Source organism: Pteropus vampyrus, unplaced genomic scaffold, assembly GCF_000151845.1.
Source record: "Pteropus vampyrus isolate Shadow unplaced genomic scaffold, Pvam_2.0 Scaffold244, whole genome shotgun sequence".
Taxonomy (NCBI): domain Eukaryota; kingdom Metazoa; phylum Chordata; class Mammalia; order Chiroptera; family Pteropodidae; genus Pteropus; species Pteropus vampyrus.
The window spans coordinates 2,100,909-2,126,043 of NW_011889025.1; the positions used below are offsets into that span (position 1 = coordinate 2,100,909).

Below are 25,135 nucleotides of genomic sequence, written 5' to 3' on the forward strand. Positions count from 1 at the left end.
GTTTTTTAAAGATATTGAGATATAGATGAATAGCTCTCTTGGGCTCGTAGTTAAACTACATTGTATGTTAAATACATTTTTATGAGGCAGCCTGGAAGCCTATTCACCATTTTTAACAGGATATCCACAGAAAAATGTGTTTCGAGTCCCAAATATTCAACTTAGAAGGAAATGTTCATACTACACTATCATCTTTGTTAAGTGAGTCTTTATATCAGTGCTGGAGACTCTCATGGTTACTAACACATTTCCATTTAAGTCCTCTGGTTTTCTTTTTTAACATCTTAACCTAAACTTTATAAACTGTTATAATGAACCGAAATCACAAACTGAAGCTTTTTAATTAAATGCTTAGTCCTATTTCAAAACTACTTTAACAAAAATTTATTAGTTACATATGCATTGTTTTGAGGAAAATGGTAACATCTAAGATGACTGCTTTGATCTTTTTTAACTGAAGAAATTGTCAATAATATAATTTAAATTATTTCCTTAACTGCGTAAAGTAGTTTTAGTGCTCCGAGTACTTAGATATAGTTTCTCATTGAGGTCACTGTAAATTGTGATGTTTGTGTGTTATTGCCAACAGATTTGAATTATTAAAAATTCCAGAACATCAAAAAATTCTAGGTATATCACAACGAAGAAGGGCACCATTTTTTGGCCAAAGGTTATCTTTCTAACATTATAAATAAGGTCAGTAGGTCAAAGACCTATATATACTGTCTCACCTTAGGAATTAAGCAGACCTTGTTCAATGGTGTAGAAGATTAAACAAGAGCACTTTTCTCTGTTCAAAGTCAGAGAATACTAAGGTTATGAACTATGTTTCAAGTTCCAGAGAGCACTTGTTCTTCCCCTTCTTCTGTGGGCATGCCCAACACAGATTACCATGTTGTAATCATCTTTCTTTTTCAGTCTCCCTTCCTTTAAATGGCATCTGCTTACATACACTGCTTACAGAGCTCTCTTCCTTTTTCCACACTGAGGAGTGGATAGTCAGAAGTTACCATATGTCAGTTCTGTTCAACTCAGAAAAACCGCTTTTGTCATTCTTTATCTTCTTATATGTTTAATAGTTTATTTTAGGCTCTGAGCTTTAATACTTTATATATCAAAGTCTGTTATATTCCCAGCTCAGTTAAATTTATTTATACATTTTGGCTCTCATTTCATTCGGCAATAAAACATGTATTGAACACCTATTTTGAGCGAATTGCCATGAAATCTAAAGGTCAAGACACAATTCCCACCTTCAGAGTCCAGGATAGGAGACCTGTTAAGAGTAACAATATTCACCATACAGCATAAAAATAGGTGTATGAACAAAGGGCTGTAGTAACTGAAAGGAGGAAATGGCTAACTCTTTCTGCAGGGTGACTAACTATCCCAGTTTGACTGGTATTGGGGGACACAGGACCTAAAACCTAGGACATTCCCCAGAAAACCAAAGTAGTTAGTTAATCACCATACCTTTCTGGGAGAGATGGAGAAGGCTGTAAAAAGGAAGTGCCATTTGAAATACATCTTACAGGACAAGTAGAAGTTCACCAGGCACTTAAGGGAAATGAGAATAGCATTTTAGGCAGATATGAGAAAGCATTTCTTATTGTGGGAAAGATGAACAAATTGATGTAAATAGTATGTGAGCTTTAGCGATTATGTGCATGTGTGTGGGGGTGGGGGAAGAAGAGCTCCAGGGTGAGAAGAAAACAGATAAGGGCTGGAAAGGTGGGCAGGTGCCAAGTCATGGAGGAACTTATATGGCATGCTAAGGAATTTTACTATGTCCTGTGGACTAGTGTTTTTCAAATGATTACAGTGACTCCTTGCTTGAAATGAAACTTTGCTTGGAAGCATAAATAAATAGAGGAAAAAATATTTCTCTGATTGAAACAGATATGCATGGTTGCAGAGTCCTAAAATCTTTATACCTTTCTCCCTCTCCTACCTCTTATCCTTCTTAACTGCACTCGAAGGAAATTTTGGGGAATACATATCGAAAACCATATCATTGGACCAATTTTTTTTTAAACAGAAAAATGGATAGCATGATGAGATCTCTGATGGGATAAATTGTTAAGGAGGATGGACTGAAGAATAAAAAGGCTTGAGTGAAGAAAACCAATTAGGAGGCTATTGTAACAGTCTGAGAGAAGCTCAAACTTAAGCAGATAATAGCAATAGAGAGAAATGGATGAGTATGATAGACATTTCTAGAGGTTGCATTAACAGAAGCCAGTTGATAGATTATAGTAAGGATTAGGGGAGGGGAAGGTAGCTGGATGAGGAAGGAGGAGAACTCAAGGATAATTCTTGGGTTTCTTAAGAAGCAACTAACTATAAAGGAAACCTCTAATCTAATTTCTAATAGCCAGCTCACTTTGAGTTTTTACTAATTCAAATAAAACCAAAATGTGATCACTCATGCCTAGATATATTTACCTTAATCTTTATTCATCTAATACTTAACTTTGCTAGTAAAATCCTTTTTGCTGTGATTGTTCTATTAGCTAAAATTGTATTTTTCTCTCATTAGCAGGGCCTTGGGGAGCAATTTTATGTTACAAAGATAATACCCAGCTGACTCAAAAGATGCATTCTAAAAGATCATTTTTAAGTTAATTATTTGAAACACAGAGTGAATTTTCCCATAGAAATGGCATTATGTATAGTGAGTAGATCCTCAGATCAGTCCACAAAAGCTAGTTTAGCCCATAATATAAACTGAAAGTGTGGATTTTTGCTATGGAAATTAGTTGGAAATAATAATGTTGCAATTAAAACGAAAATAATAGTTGAAAAAGAAATCATCTGGGTTTTTGTTTTTTCAAGGGGTAGTACTTTCATGAAGTCCTACTTGATGAAAAGAAACTTTAAACCTAGGAAGACAAAGAAATAGATGAGGATTTTTGTGTAAATTGGACAACACAGGCTTTTAAATTTAATTTTTTAATTAATTTATTTTTTAATGATGACATTGATTAACAAATTCCCTTAAGTTTCAGCTGTACGCTTTAACAGTAAGTCATATATATATATATATATAGTGTCTTCACTACCCATAGTTAGATTTCTTTCTGTTACCATATATTGTACCCGCTTTACCCCATCTACCTCTCACCTTCCCCCTCCCCCATGTACTCTGGTAACCACTAGTCTATTCTCCGTGTCCATGAGTTTCTATATGTTTGTCCTGTTCATTTGTTGCTTTTAGGATTATATCCCACATATAAGTGATATCATGGGATTTTCAACTTTTTCTGTCTGGCATATTTCGCTTAGCATGATTACCTTGAGGTCCAACCATGTTGTCGAAAATGGCAGTATTTCATCTCATCTTATGGCTCAGTAATATTCCATTGTATATATGTACCACAACTTCTTTATCCAATTATTTATCATAGGACAATTCGGTTGCTTCCATGCCCTGGCCACTGTGAATAATGCTGCTATGAACGTCGGTGTGCAAATATCTTTTTGAATATGGGTTTTCAAGTCTTTGGGGTAAATAACCAGTAGAGGGATTGCTGGATCACATGGTAAATCAATTCTTAGTTTTTTGAGGAACCTCCGTACTGTTTTCCATAATGGCTGTACGAATTTGCAGTCCGATCAACATTGTATGAGGTTTCCTTTTTCTGCACATCTTCTGCAACATTTGTTATTACTAATCGTATTGAATATAGTTATTCGAATAGGTGTGAGAGGGTATCTCATTGTGGTTTTGATTTTCATTTCCCTAATAGCTAGCGATGTTGAGCACCTTTTCATATATTTCTTGGCCATTTATATGTCCTCTAGGGAGAAATGTCTGTTCGGGTCCTCTGCTTATTCTTTGATTGGATAGTTTGTTTTTTTGTTGTTACTGAGTTGTATGAGTTCTTTGTGTATTTTGGAAATTAGACCCTTATCAGAGGCGTTGCTTGCAAATATATTTTCCCATTTGGATGGTTGTCTCTTTACCATGTTGACAGTTTCTTTTGCTCTGCAGAAGTTTTATAGCTTGATGTAGCCCCTTCATTTATTTTTACTTTTACTTCCCTTGACTTTGAGGTCAAATTCATAAAATCCTCTTTAAGTCCAAGGTCCTTGAGTTTAGTTCCTGTGTCTTCTATATATTTTATAGTTTCAGGTCTTATATTAAGGTCCTTAATCCATTATAAGTTAATTTTGGTATGTGGTAATAGACAACAATCCAGTTTCTTTCTTTTGCACTTTTCCCAGCACCATTTATTGAAGAGGCTTTCCTTTCTCCACTGTCTGTTTTTGGCTTTTTTTGTCAAAAATTATTTGCCCATATAAATATGGGTTTACTTCTGGACTCTCGATTCTGTTCCACTGGTCCGTGTGTCTGTTTTCCTGCCAATATCATGCCATTTTGACTATTGTCGCTTTGTAGTATAATTTGAGTTGGGCAGAGTGATGCCTCCAGCCTTGTTCTTTTTTCTCAGAATGGCTTTGGCAATTCGAGATGTTTTGTGCTTCCATAAGAATCTGATGGTTTTTTGTTCTTTTTCTTTAGAAAGTGCCGATGGGATTTTGATGGGGATTGCATTAAATTCTTATAATGCTTTAGGTAATAAGGTCATTTCAACAATGTTGATTCTTCCAATCCAAGAATGCGGATTTTTTTTCATTACTTTGTATCTTCTTCGATATCTTTTAATAAGATATTATAGTTTTCATCATATAGGTCCTTCACATGTTTTGTTAAATTTATTCCTAGGAATTTTATTCTTTTTATTGCAATTGCAAAAGGAATTATTTTTTTCCACTTCTTTTTCTGATACTTCTTTATTAGAGTATAGGAACGCTATGGATTTCGAACATTGATTTTGTATGCAGAAACTTTACTGTATTTGTTTATTGTTTGTAATAGTGTTCTTGTGGAGTCTTTAGGGTTTTCTATATAGAGAATCATGTCATCTGAAAATAGTGACAGTTTGACTTCTTCATTTCCTATTTGGATGCCTTTTATATCTTTCTCTTCCCAATTTCAGTTGCTAGGACCTCCAATATTATACTAAATAACAGTGGTAATAGTGGACAGCCTTGCCTTGTTCCTGTTCTTAGAGGGAAGGTTTTTAGTTTTTCACCATTCAGTATAATGTTGGCTGAAGGTTTGTCATATATGGCCTTTATTATATTAAGGTACTTTCCTTCCATACCGATTTTGTTCAGTGTTTTGATCATAAATGGATGCTGTATCTTGTTGAAGGCTTTTTCTGCATCTATTGATATGATCATATGATTCTTATTCTTTGATTTGTTTATGTGGTGTATCAATTAATCAATTTGCGTATGTTGAACCATCCCTGTGCCCCTGGGTTGAAGCTCATTTGATCATGGTATATAATCTTTTAAATACGTTGCTGTATTCAGTTCGCTAGTATCTTATTGAGGATTTTTGCATCTGTGTTCACGAGGGATATTGGTCTATAGTTTTTGTTTTGTTTTGTTTTGTTTTATCTTAACCAAGTTTTGGTATAAGGGTAATATTGGCCTCATAAAATGAATTGGGAAATATTGCCTCCTCTTCGATGTTTTGGAAGAGTTTGAGGATAATACGTATTAAATCTTCTTTGAATGTTTAGTGAGGCTATCTGGTCCTGGACTTTGACTTTATGGTAAGTTTTCGATGATTGTTTCAATTTCCATACTTCTAATCGGTCTATTTAGATTTTCCAGTTCTTCTTGATTCCGTCTAGTAAGGTTGTTTCTTTCTAAGTTCTGGTCCATTTCTTTTAGCATATTAAGTTTGGTATTATATAATTTTTCGTAGTATTATTGTATGATCCTTTGTATTTCTGCAGAGTCCGTCCTAATTCCCCTTCTTTCATCTCTAATTTTGTTTTTCTGTGGTCTTTCACTTTTTTCTTTAGTGAATCTAGCCAGGGGTTTGTCAATTTTATTAACCTTCTCAAAGAACCAGCTCTTTGTTGCATTTATGTTTTTGTTGTTTTGTTTTCAATTTCATTTATTTCTGCTCTAATTTTTTATTTCATTCCTTCTGCTGACTTTAGACTTCGTTTGTTCTTCCTTTTCTAGTTTTTTTTTTTTTTTTAAGATGAAGTGTAAAGTTGTTTATTTGGGCTCATTCCAATTTTTGGAGATAGACCTGTATTATGACTGCTTTTGCCGTGTCCCAAAAGTTTTGATATATTGTACCATCATTATCATTCATTTCTATGTATCTCTTGATCTCTTTTTATTTTTTCTCTGACCCAAATATTCTTCAGTAGTATGTTGTTTAATCTCCATGTATTTGTGATTCTTCATGTTTTCTTTTAACAGTCGATCTCCAGCTTCAAAGTATTATGATCAGAGAATATGGTTGGTTTGATTTCAACCCTCTTATAATTGTTGAGGCTATCTCTGTGTCCTAGTATGTGGACAATCCTTGAGAATGTTCCATGTGCACTCAAGAAGAATGTATAAGCAGCTGATTTGGGATAAAAGGCTCTGTAAATGTCAATTATGTCCAGTTGTTCTAATTTGTCTTTTAAGGATGTTATTTCCATATTAATTTTCTGTTTGGATGATCTGTCCATATCCTAAAGTGGGGTATTTAGCTCCCCTACTACAATAGCGTTTAGCTCTGTTTCTCCCTTTATTTCTGTTAGTAATTGCTTTATATATTTTGGGGCTCCCTGACTGGAAGCATAGATATTATTAAGTGTTATGTCTTCTTGGTTCATGATTCTCTTTATCATTATGAAGTGTCCCTCAGTATCTTTCTTTACCTTTTTTGATTTTGAAGACTCATTTGTTCAATATTAGTACCGTTACTCCTGCTTTTCTCTGAATGCCATTTGCTTGAAATAACATTTACCACCTTTTCACTTTGAGTCTTTGGAACTAAAATTTGTCTCCTGGAGGCAGTATATGGTTGGGTTTTGTTTTTTGATTCATTCTAAAATTCTGTGCCTTTTTATTGGTGAATCCAGTCCATTTACATTTAGGATGCTTACTGAGATATGAGGTCTTCTTATCGCCATTTTATCTTTTGCCTTCTGGTAGCTCGGTGTTTCCACTGCTTCCTTGTCTTTCTGTTTCTCTTTTCTTCATTTTGGTTAGCTTTTTTAGGTTTTCCCTCTGGTTCTTCTTGTTTTACGTTACATACTTCAGTTCTGAATCTTCTCTGTGTGGTTATCATTACAAATATGTAAAGGATAGTTACATATATTTACAGTTCATTTTCTTCTGCATGTGCCTTATCTCCATTCCTCTTTGCGAATTTAGATCTTTGAATCCTCCCCTTTTTAGTCATTGTTGTCTCAATTTGTCCCTATGTAAGCTGAACGTTCATTACTATCTTGCTATAGCAAATCTCTTCTTATTTTTTAAGCTCATAATGCCTTGTTCTTAGTAAGGGTTACACTCCTCTGCTTCTATCAGCCTGCTAGTCACCTTACTCCTAATTATGTATTTTTTCTTGTCATTTTGTTTTAGGTGAGCTGACCCCTTTCAGTGTTTCCTGCAATGCAGGCCTCGTAGTGGAGAATTCCCTCAATTTTTGTATGTCTGGAAAGGTCTTTATTTCTCCTTCATATCTAAAGGAGAGCTTAGCTGGATACGTTATTGTTGGCTGGTAGTTTCTTTCATTCAATAGTTTGAATATTTGATTCCACTCCTTTCTGGCTTATAAAGATTGTGCTGAGAAGTTAGACGATAATCTAATGGATTTTCTTTTATAGGTTGCCGTCTTCTTTTCCCTGGCTGCCCTGAGAGTTCTGTCTTTGTTGTTGATTTTTGATAATTTTAATACAATATGTCTCGATGAAGGCCTTTTTGGGTTGATACAATTGGGTGTTCTGTTGACTTCTTGAATTCCAAACTCCAGCTCATTCCTTAGATTTTGGAAATTCTTGTCAACTATTTGTCTCAAAATGCTTTCTAATCCCTGCTCCTTTTCCTCCCCTTCGAGAATGCCCATTATTCATATGTTTCCTCTCCTGATGCTGTCAGCTAGTTCTTGTATTTCTCTTTCATTATTTTTCATTCTTTGGTTTCTCTCTTCTTCCTTCTGTTGTATTTCTAGATGTCTGTCTTCGATATCACTGATCCTTTCCTCCATTTGGTTGACTCTATTTCCCAAGCTTGTTATTTCATATTTCTCCTCTTTCAGTGTGTTCTTTATTTCCAGAAGTTCTATTTGGTTCTTTTTGAGGGTTTCAGTCTCCTTGCTAAAAGACTCATTCTCCTCATCTAATTGTTTTATCAGTTCTTGAAATTGTTGATATGATTTGTTTTGGATTTCATCGATTTTTTCAGAAGTACCATCCTGAATTTTCTGTCATTTAAGTCACATATTTCTATGTCTATAAGCTTATTTTCTGGAGAATTTTCTCTTTCTTTCTGAGATGCCTTTTCACCTTGGTCGTTCATAGTGCTTAATGGACTATTTCTCCACCTGGGCATTAATAGAAGTATATTCTGCTTTTTTTTTTTCCAGAAAGAAGATTTATTATATGAAGGTCTCTCTTTATTTGTTGCAAAAATGACATTTTTCTTTTGGTTTCCAGTATGTGGTGTCTAAGCTTCTTGGATCCCTGATTTATATAAAGCCTTAATAATGACTTTTTTTTTTCTTATAGATGTTTAAACATGCTCGCTACCCTCGGTCTCAGTCCCTATCAGTGTTAGCAACAGTATCAGTAGTGTTTGGTCAGATTCCCCTGGGGCTTCACGGTGTTCAGTCTTGGAAGATATGGTGGGAGAAGACCTTTGGGTTTTGGGAAGAGGGCTGCGGCTCAGCTTCACGTTTTGTAGCCTTGGCTGGTAAAAATCAACTATCGTTTCTCTGCCGCCCCCACTTTTCTGCTTTCTGCTCTGTGACTGGACACTGCCGCCAACAGTGTGGAGCTCACAGCTCTCTCAGGCAGGGCTGTTCAGGGAACTTGCCACACCTTCTCCCCTCCCCTTCTTCCTATGGGGAGCTCCGGCTGCAAGAGGCATCTTCTTTGTTTCTCCCAGTCCACCACCTGACACCCAGGGGTTCTGACCTGTGGTAGCTCTTATGCACAGATCCCATGCTCAGACATGAAGGTGTGCAGTTTGAGTGTTTTTTGCTGAGCTTTAGATGTTCAGCTTATTGTTGTTTCAAGGAGAGAGATCTGGGGACATCTCTCACTCTGCCATGTTTCTGATGTCACTCTAAATTTATTTTTTAAATAATGTTTTTGGAGGTTTCAAAAATTATTTAAGCAAATTATTGTAGAAATTTCAGGAAATTAAAAAATATGTTTTAAAAATTAAGTCACCAATAATCCCACCATTCAGAGAGAACCACTATTAACATATTAGTGTGTTTCCTTTCACCTTTTTTTTAGTACATGCATTTTTTAATCAGTCCAACTACATTAACTATAGTACATCCACATGATAAACTATTATGCAGTCTTTAAAATGATATTTTTGAAGACTTTTTAAGAACATCATACAATAGTTATTATAGTATTGAGTAAAAGGCAGCCTTGCATTTGATACCTAGATTGGGGACGAGCGTGTGCAAACAGATCAGCACTGTCCAATCAGGCAGGAGTCATCCAAGACCTCCCCCTGCACCTTCAGTCCCACCTCCCAAGAAAAACCACAACCAATATTTTTGTAGAAATACAGAAAAGGACATTTGCACTCTTTGAAGTGCTATAGAGGTTTATAGCACTGGTTCCTTATTACTTCTGATTCTCTCTCAAATGACAGGACTTTCTTTTCTTTAGCTGCACTATCACGAGCACCATTCAGTCTTTACAACTATGGTCAAAGTCATTTTTTAATTCATAAATGGAATGGAAAGAGGAACATGCATTTTTCTAAGGTAATTAGGCATGGATTGAAGAGAGGCGAGAAGGACTTGGGTAGAGATATATGTGTACTTATGAGGAACAAGACTATATGGAGTAGAGTATATTGAGCTAAGAGTAGTGAAAGGAAAGTGAGAAAATGAAACCATATAACATGCAAACAGACTGAGGCAGAGTAGAAAGAGAGAAGAGAGATATGTTTGTTTAGGACCAGGCTTTGCTACAGAGCAGGGAAAATAAAATGAAGGGCCGAGAGTGTGGAGGAATTGTGGCCAGCTGAAATAAGAGTTTTTGGGGAGGAGGCAGAAAATGTAATTTGCAATAACCAATTTTTTTAATAAGAAAACTAAGATGATTTGTGAGGACAGGTGCTTCAAATGCTAATTATCCAAAAATCTAAAAATATTATTCCAACTTAATTTATCTGCTGAGATTGTGCACTATTTGATTTTAGCCCAATTACTGATTTCCTAAGAGCAGTATATGCATTCCTTTTCCATATTATCTCCTTTTAGTCAAGGTTATATTTGCCACTGACTTGTATTTTGGCATGGAGTTTTACTGGCTTAACCCTCAGAGAAAACCCTTAAAACCTAATTCCAAAGTTTTTTTTGGGGGGGTGGGGCATCTCACTGTCACCTGAATTGCTGCAAGAGTGATAATTTTTAAATGTTATAGAAAGTTTGAAGTTTTTGTCAGTGTCATTCTCTAATATGGAATTTTTGAGACCCAGGATATAAACCAGAAGAAACTGGATTTGTGCCTTCTGCGCCAACTCATAATCCTAATATGTATGTGGTGATTAGATTTTTCTATTTTTGTCTATAGGCATTATATCTGATAGCTACTAATGGAACCCCAGAGCTCCAGAATCCTGAGAGACTGTCAGCTGTATTCCGTGACTTTTTAAATTGCTGTCTTGAGATGGACGTGGATAGGCGAGGATCTGCCAAGGAGCTTTTGCAGGTGAAAATAAAATAAGACAATTACAAAAAGAGAGTCATTATGTTGAGCTTTTCTATCTCAATGTGTGACAGCAAGAGAGCTCTGTCAAGAGATGTATAATGAGAGTTATGCTATAACCATGTGATTTTAGACCACAGGCACATAAGTATAGGCATGCATCTGATACATGATTAATTGGCATGCTGCCTTTCTTCTGAGAAGTTGGCAGTTTAATCTATGAATCTCTTTTGTTCTTCCTGGAGTCTTATTTTGCAAGGAAAAAAGAAAACAATGTGAACCTCTGGTGTTGCTGTTTTCTAAACTTTACTTGTGCCCCTGGATGTTGTATGCAGGTGCTCTTGGCCGGAGGTAATTCTCTACATAACTATGCAATTATTTCCATGGCATTTGCTACTCTAATGCTTTACTGATCAAAGCCCCTTTGCTTGTGATGCCAAATGGCAGGCACCTGCTTGCCTGGGTGAGTACCATCCAGTGGTGAGTGCCTCTGTAACCATTTGTCCTTTTCATGGCTCTCAGGGATTATATATATGATGATAATTAGTACCTATTCTGTACCAAATTCTTTATACACATCTCATTTAATTCTTACAACAACTCTATAGGGTAGATGTTATTATCTCATGTTACAAATGTAGAAATTGAGGCTCACACAGCTGCTGAGTGGCAAAACTGAGATTTGAGCCCTGGCTTGTCTGACTTTCCACCACACAAACACACAAACCAATTTAGAGCTAAAGATGTATAGGCATACCTCAGAAATATTGGGGGTTTCGTTCTAGACCACTGCAATAAAGTGAGTATAGCAATGGCAATAAAATGAAACATAATCTTTTTTGGTGGAAGGTTTTGCCTTCAATTTGTAAAAAATGCAACATCCATGAAGCTCAATAAAACAAAGCACAATAAACAAGGTATGCCTATATTTATATTGAAAAAGCAACACATGCCCAAGATTACACATAGAGGTTCACTGCTGGGGACTGTTCCTCAGGGACATATATCAAGCCCTGTAACATCCAAGAACAGTGAAGGCTTGGTCTCTCTGTGACTTTGAACACATAATCCAGTTAAACAAAACGTGCAACACTTGGTTATTAACCACAGATTCAGTCAGTTTTAGGCCACAAAATAAATCTGTTCCCATTGTTTCTGAACTCCCTCTAGCCACACCCCAGCAAAAAATATCTCACTGCAAATCAAATCGCACCTGGAATAAACCAATTTGGAGGAATTAAGGAGGCTATACCTTCTCTTTTCTGCTACCTGTGAGCATTTTACAGGCTGTCATAAGACCCTAAAATTTCAAATCTGGAGTGGCCCTTTATTAATCCTCTAGTTAATCTGGTCTCAAATTAGATGAAAACTCCAAACGTTTGAATGTTTCACTTCTACGTCTTTTCACCCCCTTTCACTACCTCACACACATATTCTGATACATATTCCAAGGATAAATGAAAATATAGATTCTCTTAATGTAGCTATACAGTTACATAGATAATTGAATCAATTATCTAGTTAGTTCATTCCCCAATAGTAGTTTTATCTGAACCAGATAGCTGATGGAAGACTATATTGAATAGCTGCATCTTTTCTTTTTATATTTATTAGCAATAACCTATATATCACCTTAAGTCAATAAACATTCTCTGACTTTAACCTATTTAACCCATTCTCGAGGCTAGAAAGGAGAGAGATTCATGACATTTGCTCCACTGGAAGACCCAAGGAAAGACACAAGTCTTGACTATTTGTGTACCTTTTTGTATGGCCTAAGTTAGTTCTCTGTCCATCAACTGATATTTATTGAGCAACTCCTATTTGCAAGACTTAAGTGCAGTGGGTGATATAAACCACTTAAAGGCATGATCCCTCCTCTCCAGAAGTTCACAATCTCCTTGAGTACATGAAAAAAAAAAACTAATGCAATTTGTTTAGCGACTCATTCAAGCCAACTCAATTTGTTTAGCGACTCATTCAAACAGTAAATGCCATGATTCTATAAGCTATGGTGATCAGAAAATGTCTGCAAACGGGAAGGAGTTCTGCTGGGCCTTGAAAGATAGATCAGTTTTAGATAGATTGAAGAAAAGGGGAGAAGGAATTTCTGATGGAAGAGCTATACTATAACCAAATACATAAGCAAAGTTTAAGGAAACAAAATAGAAAGTGTAGCTGAAGTAAAGAGTTCAAGTAAGGAAGCTGCAGGATATAGGACCATAGAGGGCCTTGAACACCGGACTAAAGAGTTAGGGCTATAGGTAGTAGGAAAATACTGAAGATATCTGAGGGAAACACATGATGAAAGCTTGTTTAGGGAGATTAATCCAGTGGTATGCAATAAGAGTTAGCAACAGGAAAAAATGGAGGCAGGAAGATCAATGGGGAGTTAGTGTTATAGTTCATGATTAAAGTTGATTAAGCCTGAGCTAAGGAAGGCAAGAGGTCGTTATAAGAGGCACTGATAAGAAAATAATTGGTAGCTGATTTCATGTGGAACATAAGGGAGAGGAAGATAACAGTGACTTCAGAATATCAAACCACTAGTCGCACTCAGTAAAAGCAAAAGTGATAGAGGATCACACAGTGGCTAACATGTCTTTGCCTCTATGTAGTTTGCAATGAACTGTAACTTACCTTACTTCATTTAACCATTGTAATAAGCAGAGGAGAGGATTAAACCTAGGTATTCTGACTTCAAAGCCCCTGTGCTTTAACATATGTTTTTAAATGTTGAATTCAGGGTGACAGAAGGACATTTAAAAGAAAATATCCAGGAGGCAATTGGAGAAATAGGACCAGAATTCAGAAAAGAGATCAGGTCACACAATATAGATTCGGGAGTCACTCCCATAAAGCTGATGAGAGGTTGAAACCATGAAAGGAGACGAGCTCTTAAAGGAATTAAATTAGGAAAAGAAGATGATGAGAGCTAAGTTTTGGTCTGTGGGAGGTGAGAGGAAGAAGTGAAACCAGGGAGGAAGATGGAGAGGGGGTAGTCAGTGAGCATGCAAGCAAGCGTGTAGAAGAAAACCAAGAATGTAGAATACCACAGGCCCCAAAAGAGGAAAACATTTCAAAGAAGGAAGGGATATTCACTTGTAAAAAGAACTGCAGAGGAGCCAAAAGAGAAATGATGGAGACACAACTATTGGATTTAGTTGTTAGGAAGCCATTGGTTTCAAGGTCAAGGTTAAACAAAGACATTTTTTTAAGTATGAGAGCTTCTCCAGATAAAATCAGCAGTTTAAGAAAATCGGAAAGTCAGACTTTTGTAAACACAGTGAGATTTTACAAGACCCTGACTGAGTTTTCAGAGGATTTCATGACAGTGAAAGACAAAAACATCTGAAGGACAAAAGCGGACACTGTTTTTAATAAAATGGTGTTTAATTGGATGCTCAAAATGCATTTTAATGAAAAAAACTGCTTGAAAATGCAAAGCAATATACTTGTTGAAGGAAAGAATTCCAGTAATCCCTGTTTTTTTTCTTTTTTAGCATCCATTTTTAAAATTAGCCAAGCCTCTCTCCAGCCTGACTCCTCTGATTATCGCTGCAAAAGAAGCAATTAAGAATAGCAGCCGCTAGGACTGCAAGCCTTATCCCACACCATCTCCCTCATGAGTAAGACTGAAATAAAACTCTGCTGCAGGAAACATGGAAGAAAAGACAGTAAAACTGGGTGGATGTCTTTAGCTTTCAAACAAATAGAAACTTCTTATAAGCCTTTTTCCTACTCCCTCAGATTATGTAATTTATTTGTAAGCCTGAACCGCAGCCCAAACAGGGCAGCAATGTCGAAGTGGCCATGAAGTGGTCACTTCCACCGTGAAGCGAAAGAGCCAGTAGTGAATCCCCTCATTTTGTGCATCCGCTTTGAAGAAAAAGGTTTCTCAAAGGTGCACACCTCCTCTTCATAGTGTTGTATTTGTTTTTAAGTTAGAGAGTAGTCCCTCTTGCATTCGAACCTCCTTCAAAACTCCTTACCCAATGTGATGTTTTTCACTTTCATTGTCATTAGATGTCCAGCAAAAAGAAGTCAAAACATTTTTTTAAAAAGAAAGAAAAAAAAAAAAAAGAAACAAATAATAATAAAAAAAACCCCAGAGCAAGTACTACGTGAACATGTGGAAGTCCATGCCCTGATAGAGTTGCAATTTTTTATTCTTCTTCTATAGTGGCAGCTTGGTTTGTGTACCTGTTTTTCTGCATTTGCATTGGAAAAGGTTTCTTTTAAGACATTTTCCAAAAGCAGAGAGCAATATATGTGTTCAGGAAAGGTTTTAAAAACTGTATATCTAAATAATACTCAAATGGTGAAATCCTGTCACATCTTCATAATGATGCTTAATAGGTGATTGATTTATCGTTTATATAAATCAGCTTGTTCTTTTTCATGATACTTGAAGAAGGACACATCAAAACTGTGGCACTCCTGTTGGGTGAGTCCAGGACCTGAACTTAGGAAATCCTTATAGGAGAAATGATACTTAAACAAAGATGCGACTTTCTCTGAGAGCCAAAAGGAAAACAAGATAAGTATGCAATACTGAAATCCTTGTTGGACAGTAAGTAAACAAAGATTTAAAAATACCTAATTTAATCCTCTCTTGTGCTCGTGGAACATATGCACTATAAAATAGGCACGTTGGGAGGAAATAGACCCATTAACCAACATTTGCTTATCATAAAAATCATTTATTTGACAATTTATAACATTTTAAAAATTTTAAAAATATCTGGAGAACAAAGATATTGTAAGTGTTCAACTCTGGAAGAAACGGAGGTCAGTGAAAACTATATCCCAACCAACATTTGGTTCTAAGTACTAGTTCCCATTTTCCCTATATACCACCAATTTTGTTTCAGGATATTATGTTCATACCTGGTTTTCGGGGCTTTAGAATTTTGGAAACATGTTCATAAAGATCTGGAAGTTCTCCAGTGAAAATAATTAGTGTCTTCAATCTTCTATCACTAGAAATATAAGTCCAACTGAATTCCTTTTGTGGCTTGGAGAAATATGAAAATTTGTCTATTATTTCACCATGTATCTATTTATTAAAAATTCAACAGTTGGCATTTCCTGAATTTTCTGAGAGTAGAAAAATATCTGGAGGGTGTCAGCGTAGAAAAGGACATGCTTCTCTTTTGAGTGTATTGTCAAATTTTATACATTCTGCAAAGTTGTTTCTCTAAGTCTTTGAAAAACTAACAATTTGTGTTGTAGAAGGCTTCTCGATTTGTAGTATATCAAGAATCTGAATATAACCAATCTACATTCAGCAAGATTTCTTATTTTCTTACAGTTTTCTTTGACTATAAAATTTGGGAAAGGCTTGAACCACCCCACCTGCCACACACACACACAGAAATGTCCACAGTGGGATAAAACAACAAATGTAAAAAGAAAGTCAAATGGTAATATTAATTTAAAGCATACCACGTTATACTTTGCAAAAAGGTATTTAGGCCTGAGATTTTTTAATGCCACACTGTTCTAATGAGAGAAGGGGTGGGGGGCTTAATTTTTATTTCACAAGATTTTAAATTAATGGGTTTTTTTAAATTTCTTTTTATTCATAGTGCCAGATAATTCAGTGAAATGATACCTGGGATGCAAATAGAATCTAGTACATTGATAATTATGCCCTGCCAATGGAGAGAGCCCCAAATCTGGTTGGGAATTCCTAGTTGTCAATTAGCATCCCTTATATGTCATAAAGACCTTTTTTTGGTGAGGGGAGACCTTGGAGTGGTGATCCTTCAGATCACTGTAGGCAGATAAATGGCTGCTCTTTTATGCTTGCAATTCAGCACATTAACTTTGAGGAGCCAGGTACTTCTTTATCACATCCCATTGTACCAAGAATTTATGATACTATATCTCAGTAGGCTTTACTCCTACAAATTTATATCTATGTAAATTTTAAATGAGAACAGTTTCTAAAGACCCTTCCCTGTGTTGAGAGTTATGTATATTTCTAATAAGTATTAAAGAGAAGCTGTTTCTCCTGTCAAAATGATACTGAAAGATTCACATTTGTTACACTTGAACAACTTGGACTCCAGGTGGTTAATAGTATATTCCCTTTCCCTGGATTTTTAAAAGCTCATCTTGGCATAGGTGAGTCTATCCAGATCTTTAAAGTTGCTAGTCTGCCCTGAGATAATGAGGGCACATCATCAAATGTTTCCAAAATGTCCTGAGATAAGAATAGGGCAGTGGGAAAGTCAGGGAAGGGTGAGAAGCACAGTAGAGATTATTTATATAAGAAAGAAAAGAACATTAATGTTGTAGCAAGGATCCAGTGCGTTGTCATAATCCCATGAGGATTTTTGGATGACAACAGTCTCCTCAAATCAGTCACCATGTTGGGTAATGACTTCGTTCTTGCTGATCTCGTCTACGTGTCATTGTAAATATTTGTGTGCCCATGTTCCATTTTGGCTACTGGATGGCCAAGTCATGTAAGAAGATTTAACTCAAGTATTTATTTTTTAATTGTGTTATTCAGATTTCTTTCAGGCTTGTGAATTGCACCCATTGTCTGAGTTTAATCACCTGATCCTCACATCTATCCTCCTCCTGTGAAGCACATTCCATTGCTAAAAGAAAAAGAAATATAAAATTGCTTCTTGTCATCTGTATAACTGTTTTGATAGTTTGAGATGTTTGTCTACAAAGGATATTTCTCAGTTCAAAGATCATGTAAATAATTATATTCCTTTGCTCAATGGGTTGTTTATTTCTACTGAGGCTGCCAGTTCTCAGAGAGATTCTCAGAGAGAATCTAGAAAATCACTTTTAAATAACACATACAGGGATTACAACTATGTAAAAATAAATGTGCATATGGACAAAGACTGGGAACACAGATAATTGAAATTAGTTGTGTTAGGGTGGTGGGATTATGTGATTTATTTTTCTTTTTACGATATTGTTATAATATTGCTTTATAATAGGTAAACATCAGAAAGGGGACTATAGAAAAGATGCTAGAAGCAGATGCCTTCTGGCCAGAGCCCAGAGCATGCAGGGCACAGATATATGCTAGTTACAATTATTCTATAGGCTTTATATTTGCCTGGGTGCTGTGATTGGCACATGCTCGGGTATGGCACGTGCTTTCTTAGGGGACTATTACCTATAAGTTAAAACTAGGGAGATGTCGCTGTTAGAACTCCAAACACATCATTCTGCTTTTAAACTAGCTGCCCTCTGCTTTGGTATAGCATCAACATTTGTTTTGGTTGATTTAGATTGGATAGGTGATGTTTGATTAGCCCCCTTGATAATGCCTGTTTCAGGTATCACCTTTCTAGATCATTTTAGCAGTTTTAGGTTGAATTTTGGAATAGAAGATAAAATCTCCAACTTCCACCATCTCCTTCTCTGACAGGATATTATATCATTCAGGTAGGATTCTTCTTTTAATGACCAGTAGGCGAGTCCCATTGACTTCAATAAGTTATTATGATTTGCAATTCAAAGTTAACTATGAATACATTAAGACAAATTTTTAGAACTTTCTTTGTCTATTGGCATTCAGTCACAGTCCTGTTAGCTTTGGCTTGAGGTAGCCTCTATGTATTTTCTGTATTGCCTGACTATACATTGTATGCAGTAATTGTCATTGTTAAGGAGAAAAGGGAGACTATCCACCAAAAGAGGAATTTCCTTTTAATTCGCCAAAGAAATTTTAGGTGAGGACTTTTATAATGAGGTAGTGGCCTCAGATGTTACTCAATTTCACTAAGTGCAGACCTTGTACTTAGAGAACCCACAGGCTTTTCATTGACCATTCTCAGCCTAAAGATACTTATGGGAGTCTTAACCCTGCCATCCCCAGTTGAACCTCATGGTCCATTTCAGAGCTACTAGCAGTTAATATTCAGTTAAATAAAGGCATGGCCAGTGCTGCAAGCTTCTCCCAGTCTCTGAGCTAGAGGACTGAATTTCAGCATTTGTGAATTGACAGTCTAACTAGGCCTGGGATTTTGAGCGAACTTAACACACAATTCTGAATACATATTTGCATGTGGATTGAGAAGGAAATAAATGGGACCTTGGAAATAATGGAAATATTTTTCCTAAGAAAGTAATTTTTTCTTAAGAGGTTTGTTTCTGATACAATCTTTTTGTTGGTTAGCTTTAATTTTTTCACTCCTTTTCTGATCCCGTACTCCTTTAGTAATGAAATGAATATAACCCAACTCCTCATGCACTGAGAATGTAATGTCTGTTTAATATTAAACAATATCTAACTGCATCTGCAAATGCAGGAACTGAGATATCATCTCCATGAGCACACTTCTGTGTACAAGTATACTATAATACAAAAAATAGCATTTACTGCCATGTAATATAGTCAAACTTGCAAGATAAACTTATAGAAGAAGCTGGTTAGTGCCATCAGAGTCTACTTTGGAAACTGCCATCAAGTAAATGCTATCCCATAATACCAACAGTAAGGCAGGTACCATGTTCACCTGATTTAGTACCTAAGAGGAAATCAACAGCAATTATAGAGAATCAGTCAGATGTAGTGGAAGGAATATTAGCCCAGGAGTAAGGAGATCTAATATAGGCTCTATTACTAATTTACTGTGTGACCTTGGGCAAGTCACTTAACCTTTTTGTGGCTGTTTCCTCATCTGTAAAATAAAAGTATTGGACTAGATGATCTCCAAGGTCTTTCCAAAAGCTCTAACATTGTGATATTATAAGTTGCCTTTGCAAATTCAACCTGTTAAAGTAATGGCAAATATCACATGCTTAAGCCTGGGTCTCTTATGTTTCAGTTAAACAATAACACTATATAAGATGATTTTAAAAAACTCAAGTAAACGAGGTTAATAATACTAGGGAATGTTGATAAAACTTGTGGTGGCCTTCCAATCCCTTCACAGTTTTGTTTTTGTTTTAAAGTTCTTTTCTGTTGAGCATTCCCAGTTTTCATTTTCCATATACTCTGTATGTAAAGTCTGGTTTTCATTAAGCTGTAGCCAGTATTTGCTACTAGAATAGAAATACACTGTCACACTTGCTAGAATAGAACTATACTTGAGCCTCTTCTTTCCTATGAAGCTGTGCTGGGTTTTATAGACTTTACTTCATAAATGGTACAAAATGGTAGAACCCATGTATTTTAATGGTTGGGACTACTAAGAGTGGACCTAAGCACTTGAAGGTTACAGAGAGTGAAATTAGAAAAAAGTAATTACATGCTGTTAGTATTAAGGAATGTTGACAAATCCACTTGTTGGGAAATAAAATAGCATTTCTGATGACAATTCCCACAGTAATTGGCCAGTTATATGAGCATGCTGCTGGAAAGAGGGTAAACTGGAAGTTAGTTAGTGGATGGTCCCAATGCCCTGCCTACAGCAGAGTGCCAACCAGCCCTGAGTGTGAAATTCAAGTTCAGTGTGTGTGCTGTGTGTGGTGTGCTTTATGGACCGCATATATTATATTCATTAGTGATAAGACCTTTCACAGAATACTATAACCATTAGTGGGTTGAGTTTTAAATCTCAGTACATTAGCAAGAAGGAGCCAGATCACAGGGTACTGATGTCTACTGGGATTATACTCATAATATCCAGACAAAGCAAGTTATGGAGGATCTACACATTTTCATTGTTTATCAGAATTGTATCTCATTTGGCTGTGCATTACTTTTGTTAAAATGTGCTATCTGTAAACTCATGTGTAGTGAAATTCTTCTGTAACTTTGGATTAAAGGTATTTATGATCTTTTTGTTTGTCTGATTTTTAAGTAAGTTATTTCTTTTGTGGAACTGCTGATGGTATGGTTCCATCCTTCTGACCTCAGCATTTGATCTTTTTATGGACTTTTGTTTCCAATATTGTTATTTTCAATTGTGGTTGAAGCAATAGAAAATTGAAATATGGATTGTGCATGACTGTGTCTTGAGTGTAAAAATATTGCAGTTTGAAACTTGGACCTAAAGTATTGCAAATAAAAATGATAAATATAAATGAGCTGGTACTTCTCTCTTCTGTTACCTTTCCTCCTACTCCCTTGATATTAGCTATTTTACATACTTCACAGGTTGGAGTGCAGCACTCCCAGGTATTGCAGCAGGAAAATGCCCAGCCTTGTGAGCAATATGAGAAATGTCTTGCAAATCCTGCCACGAAATAACTCAGACTCAGAGTTTCTCTCTGTTTTTTTCATGGGATTACTCAGAAAGGCAAATGTATATACTCAATGCAGGGCAAAAGCCTGACAGATCCAAGAGGTAGATAAAGGACAACTGCCAAAGGAAATCATATGTAAAAATATTTTTGTTCATTTTTCTGCTTGGAAAATTCTGAATGTGTAAAGCCATCTGCATGTTTAGTTTTCATCTTATATCTGGTATCAAGGTCCACAAGTCACAGGAAATATTCCAAACATTCATTCATTCATTCTTTTATTCAAAAAGCATATCTTGAGTTCTTGCTATATGTCAGGCACTGTCGACATTTCTGATAAGAATAACTTCTCTTTTAAAAAACCACCCTCAAATGTGACTAGATGACAGTAAAATTCATTCAAAGCTACTAGATGCACCTATTGGAGTCAGGTTTGTCAGAAACTGAGTCCTCAAAACTCAAGACAAAAACACCAGAAATTTAGCAAACTGGAGATTGGTTCCACCAAAATTACTTGCACAGTGGGTATAGTGCTCCTTCCGGAATATGTGTATATAATTTGACACCTTAGTGTAAGTGGATACACAGTGGTACTATATTCCCTGTAGATGAATTATATATCTTACCAACTGCTATTTGGTTGTTTCCTAAGTTCACTGCATTTACATGCAAGCTTTATTTCTGTCACTGGATCTGTCCATGTGAAAGACAGAAGAGGCATTTTCTGTAAATATGAAGAGGCAAGTGAATGAGAATCCCAGTAGTTAACCTTTAGTCAAGTTATCTACTGCCCATGTGCACAAAGTACTGAGTTGCCATTCCTACGATTAGCCTCATATCCTTCCATCCTTGATTGGAAGGTTTCCTCTAACTATTTTTTATCTCTATTAAGTGGAGTAGAAATAGTTTTTATGTGTTATCAAATTACCAATATCTTACATCAAAATAAAATTTAAAAGATATTTCCCTTTGTCACAACAACTTAAAGGAACAGAGTCCCAGACAATGAAAAATATATTACTCCACAGCTCAGCCCTACTGCTCAATTGCTGGAACTCTAGCCTCATCGAAGTTCCTCACTCGCTGAAGTGGGAAACAGGTAATCTCTGAAGTGCCTCACAAATTGTAGTTGTCCTCCACATTCCACGGGGCCTGGCCCCCCAGACACTTGGGTGGTATCTAGTGGCTTCCCATATATCTCTATCGAGCACCACTGCTGCCACTGCTTTCCAATAATCCTGTACCAATTCCACATTTCTCTTGCTACTATGCTTGCCTATGTTTGCAATATCAACACCAGTCCCTGTTTTTAGTAGTCACTGAGTAGCGCGCTGGGGCGACACATCCACACAATTTTATAGCCAATAACTTTTTGTTTTCTTTTTCATACTTGACAGTGAAAACTCTTCCCATTCTGCTAAATCTTTGGACCTGTTTTGGTAGTTCTTTTTCCATTTTCTAGCACCTCAGTGAATTAGGGAGCAAGTTTAGTCTTTGTTTCCCACCTCTACCTTCCTGGCCTTGTCCTGTGCATATCCTAGGCCTTGTCAGGGCCATCACTTCCAATGGAAAGTAATCTTAAGCTTAGGCTATAGCCATTCCTTCATAAATTTTCCATGTTCTCCCAAGCATCCCCACTTGTAGAAAAAAGGAAATTGGTAGTTTGGCTCCATTCTACATCTACTTTAACATTTTAACCAGAATATCCTAGTACTGTTTCCTAGGGATATACATTCTAACAAAGTTATAAGCAACAGACTATGCTGCCATTGGGGAAAAATGGATAAAGGGTGTACAGGATCTCTCTGTATTAGTTCTTATAACCTGCATGTGGATCTGCAATTATCTCAATAAAATGTTCAATAAGAAGAGGAACAGACTGCAAGATACCTCCCCCACGACATTTCAGAAGTCATGACAAGGAGATAGAATGAAGGTTGGATAATATTCCCTAACACACTTCCATCACCAACGACCAATTACCTTGCTATCAAGAAGTTTCTCCCTAATGTAATTCCACCTGACACTAATTTCACCCACCTGAGGTAGTAGGACTTCTCACTTCCTCTTCAGACACTTCTGAGGCCTCACTGGGGAAGCTGGGAACTCAAATATAATTGCTTAGGAGTTCTTCCCTGTGGACATGAAAGGACTGGCTCCTCAGCCTATGGTATCATACGAGAATAGAATTTATGATGAGAGAGAGTGAAGTCAGAAACATGGCAGAGTGAGAGATGTTCCCAGATTTCTCCCCTTGAAACAACAATAAGCTGAACATTTAAAACTCAACAAAAAAACACCCAAACTGCACACTAGCATGTCTGAGTATGGGATCTGTGCATAAGAGCTACCACAGGTCAGAACCCTGGGTATCGGGCAGTGAACTGGGAGAAACAAAGAAGCTATCTCTTACAGTCAGAGCTCCCTTTAAGAGAAAGGTAGGGAGAATATGAGGCGAGTTCTCTGAACAGCCCTGCCTGGGAAAGCTGTAAGCTCCACGCTTCTGGTTGCAGTGCCCGGTCACAGAGCAGAAAGCAGAGAAGTGGAAAGGCAGAGAAACACTGCTTGATTTTTACCAGCCACAGTTGCAAAACGTGAGGCTGAGCCACAGCCCCCTTCACAAAACCCAGAGGTCCCCTCCCCCAACGAAGCCCCAGGGGAATTTGAGCAAAACCTACCAAAACTGTCGCTGATACTGAATGGGCCTGAGATTGAGGGTAGCAAGCATGGTTAAACATCTATAAGAAAAAAAATCATTAAATTTTGATATAAAGCAAGGATCCAAGAGGCTTAGACACCACCTACTAGAAACCAAAAGAAAACATCTTCTTTGCAATAGGCTAGAGAGAGTTTTATATAATAAATCTTCCTTCTGGAAAAAAAAAAAAAAGCAGAATACACTTCTATTAAAGCCCAGGTGGAGAAATAGTCCATTAAACTCCATGAACAACCAAGGTGACAAGGCATCTCAGAAAGAAAGAGAAAACTCTCCAGAAAATAAGCTTATAGACATAGAAATATGTGACAGAAAATTCAGGATGGTACTTCTGAAAAAAATCGATGAAATCCAAAACAAATCATATCAACAATTTCAAGAACTGATAAAACAACTAGATGAGGAGAATGAGTTTTTTAGCAAGGAGACTGAAACCCTCAAAAAGAACCAAATAGAACTTCTGGAAATAAAGAACACACTGAAAGAGGAGAAATATGAAATAACAAGCTTGGGAAATAGAGTCAACCAAATGGAGGAAAGGATCAGTGATATCGAAGACAGACATCTAGAAATACAACAGAAGGAAGAAGAGAGAAACCAAAGAATGAAAAATAATGAAAGAGAAATACAAGAACTAGCTGACAGCATCAGGAGAGGAAACATATGAATAATGGGCATTCTCGAAGGGGAGGAAAAGGAGCAGGGATTAGAAAGCATTTTGAGACAAATAGTTGACAAGAATTTCCAGAATCTAAGGAATGAGCTGGAGTTTGGAATTCAAGAAGTCAACAGAACACCCAATTGTATCAACCCAAAAAGGCCTTCATCGAGACATATTGTATTAAAATTATCAAAAATCAACAACAAAGACAGAACTCTCAGGGCAGCCAGGGAAAAGAAGACGGCAACCTATAAAAGAAAATCCATTAGATTATCGTCTAACTTCTCAGCACAATCTTTATAAGCCAGAAAGGAGTGGAATCAAATACTCAAACTATTAAATGAAAGGAACTGCCAGCCAACAATAACGTATCCAGCTAAGCTCTCCTTTAGATATGAAGGAGAAATAAAGACCTTTCCAGACATACAAAAATTGAGGGAATTCTCCACTACGAGGCCTGCATTGCAGGAAACACTGAAAGGGGTCAGCTCACCTAAAACAAAATGACAAGAAAAAATACATAATTAGGAGTAAGGTGACTAGCAGGCTGATAGAAGCAGAGGAGTGTAACCCTTACTAAGAACAAGGCATTATGAGCTTAAAAAATAAGAAGAGATTTGCTATAGCAAGATAGTAATGAACGTTCAGCTTACATAGGGACAAATTGAGACAACAATGACTAAAAAGGGGAGGATTCAAAGATCTAAATTCGCAAAGAGGAATGGAGATAAGGCACATGCAGAAGAAAATGAACTGTAAATATATGTAACTATCCTTTACATATTTGTAATGATAACCACACAGAGAAGATTCAGA

At 36.5% G+C, this 25,135-nt stretch overlaps 1 protein-coding gene across 10 annotated transcripts in view; it reads left to right on the top strand.

Moving 5' to 3' along the window:
* PAK3 (p21 (RAC1) activated kinase 3) overlaps positions 1-20,765 on the top strand; it is a 286,225-nt gene extending 265,460 nt beyond the window's left edge. For 9 of the 10 annotated variants that reach the window (XM_011374345.2, XM_023520009.1, XM_023520013.1 and 6 more), the window contains 2 exons: positions 10,638-10,775; positions 14,276-20,765. In XM_011374345.2, the coding sequence (XP_011372647.1) occupies positions 10,638-10,775; positions 14,276-14,365 (228 nt within the window). In that variant the 3' untranslated portion in view covers positions 14,366-20,765. Of the gene's footprint in view, positions 1-10,637; positions 10,776-11,107; positions 11,236-14,275 lie in introns of all 10 variants that reach the window. The other variant, XR_002776059.1, reaches the window with a different exon arrangement.
* Positions 20,766-25,135: the final 4,370 nt, after the last annotated feature.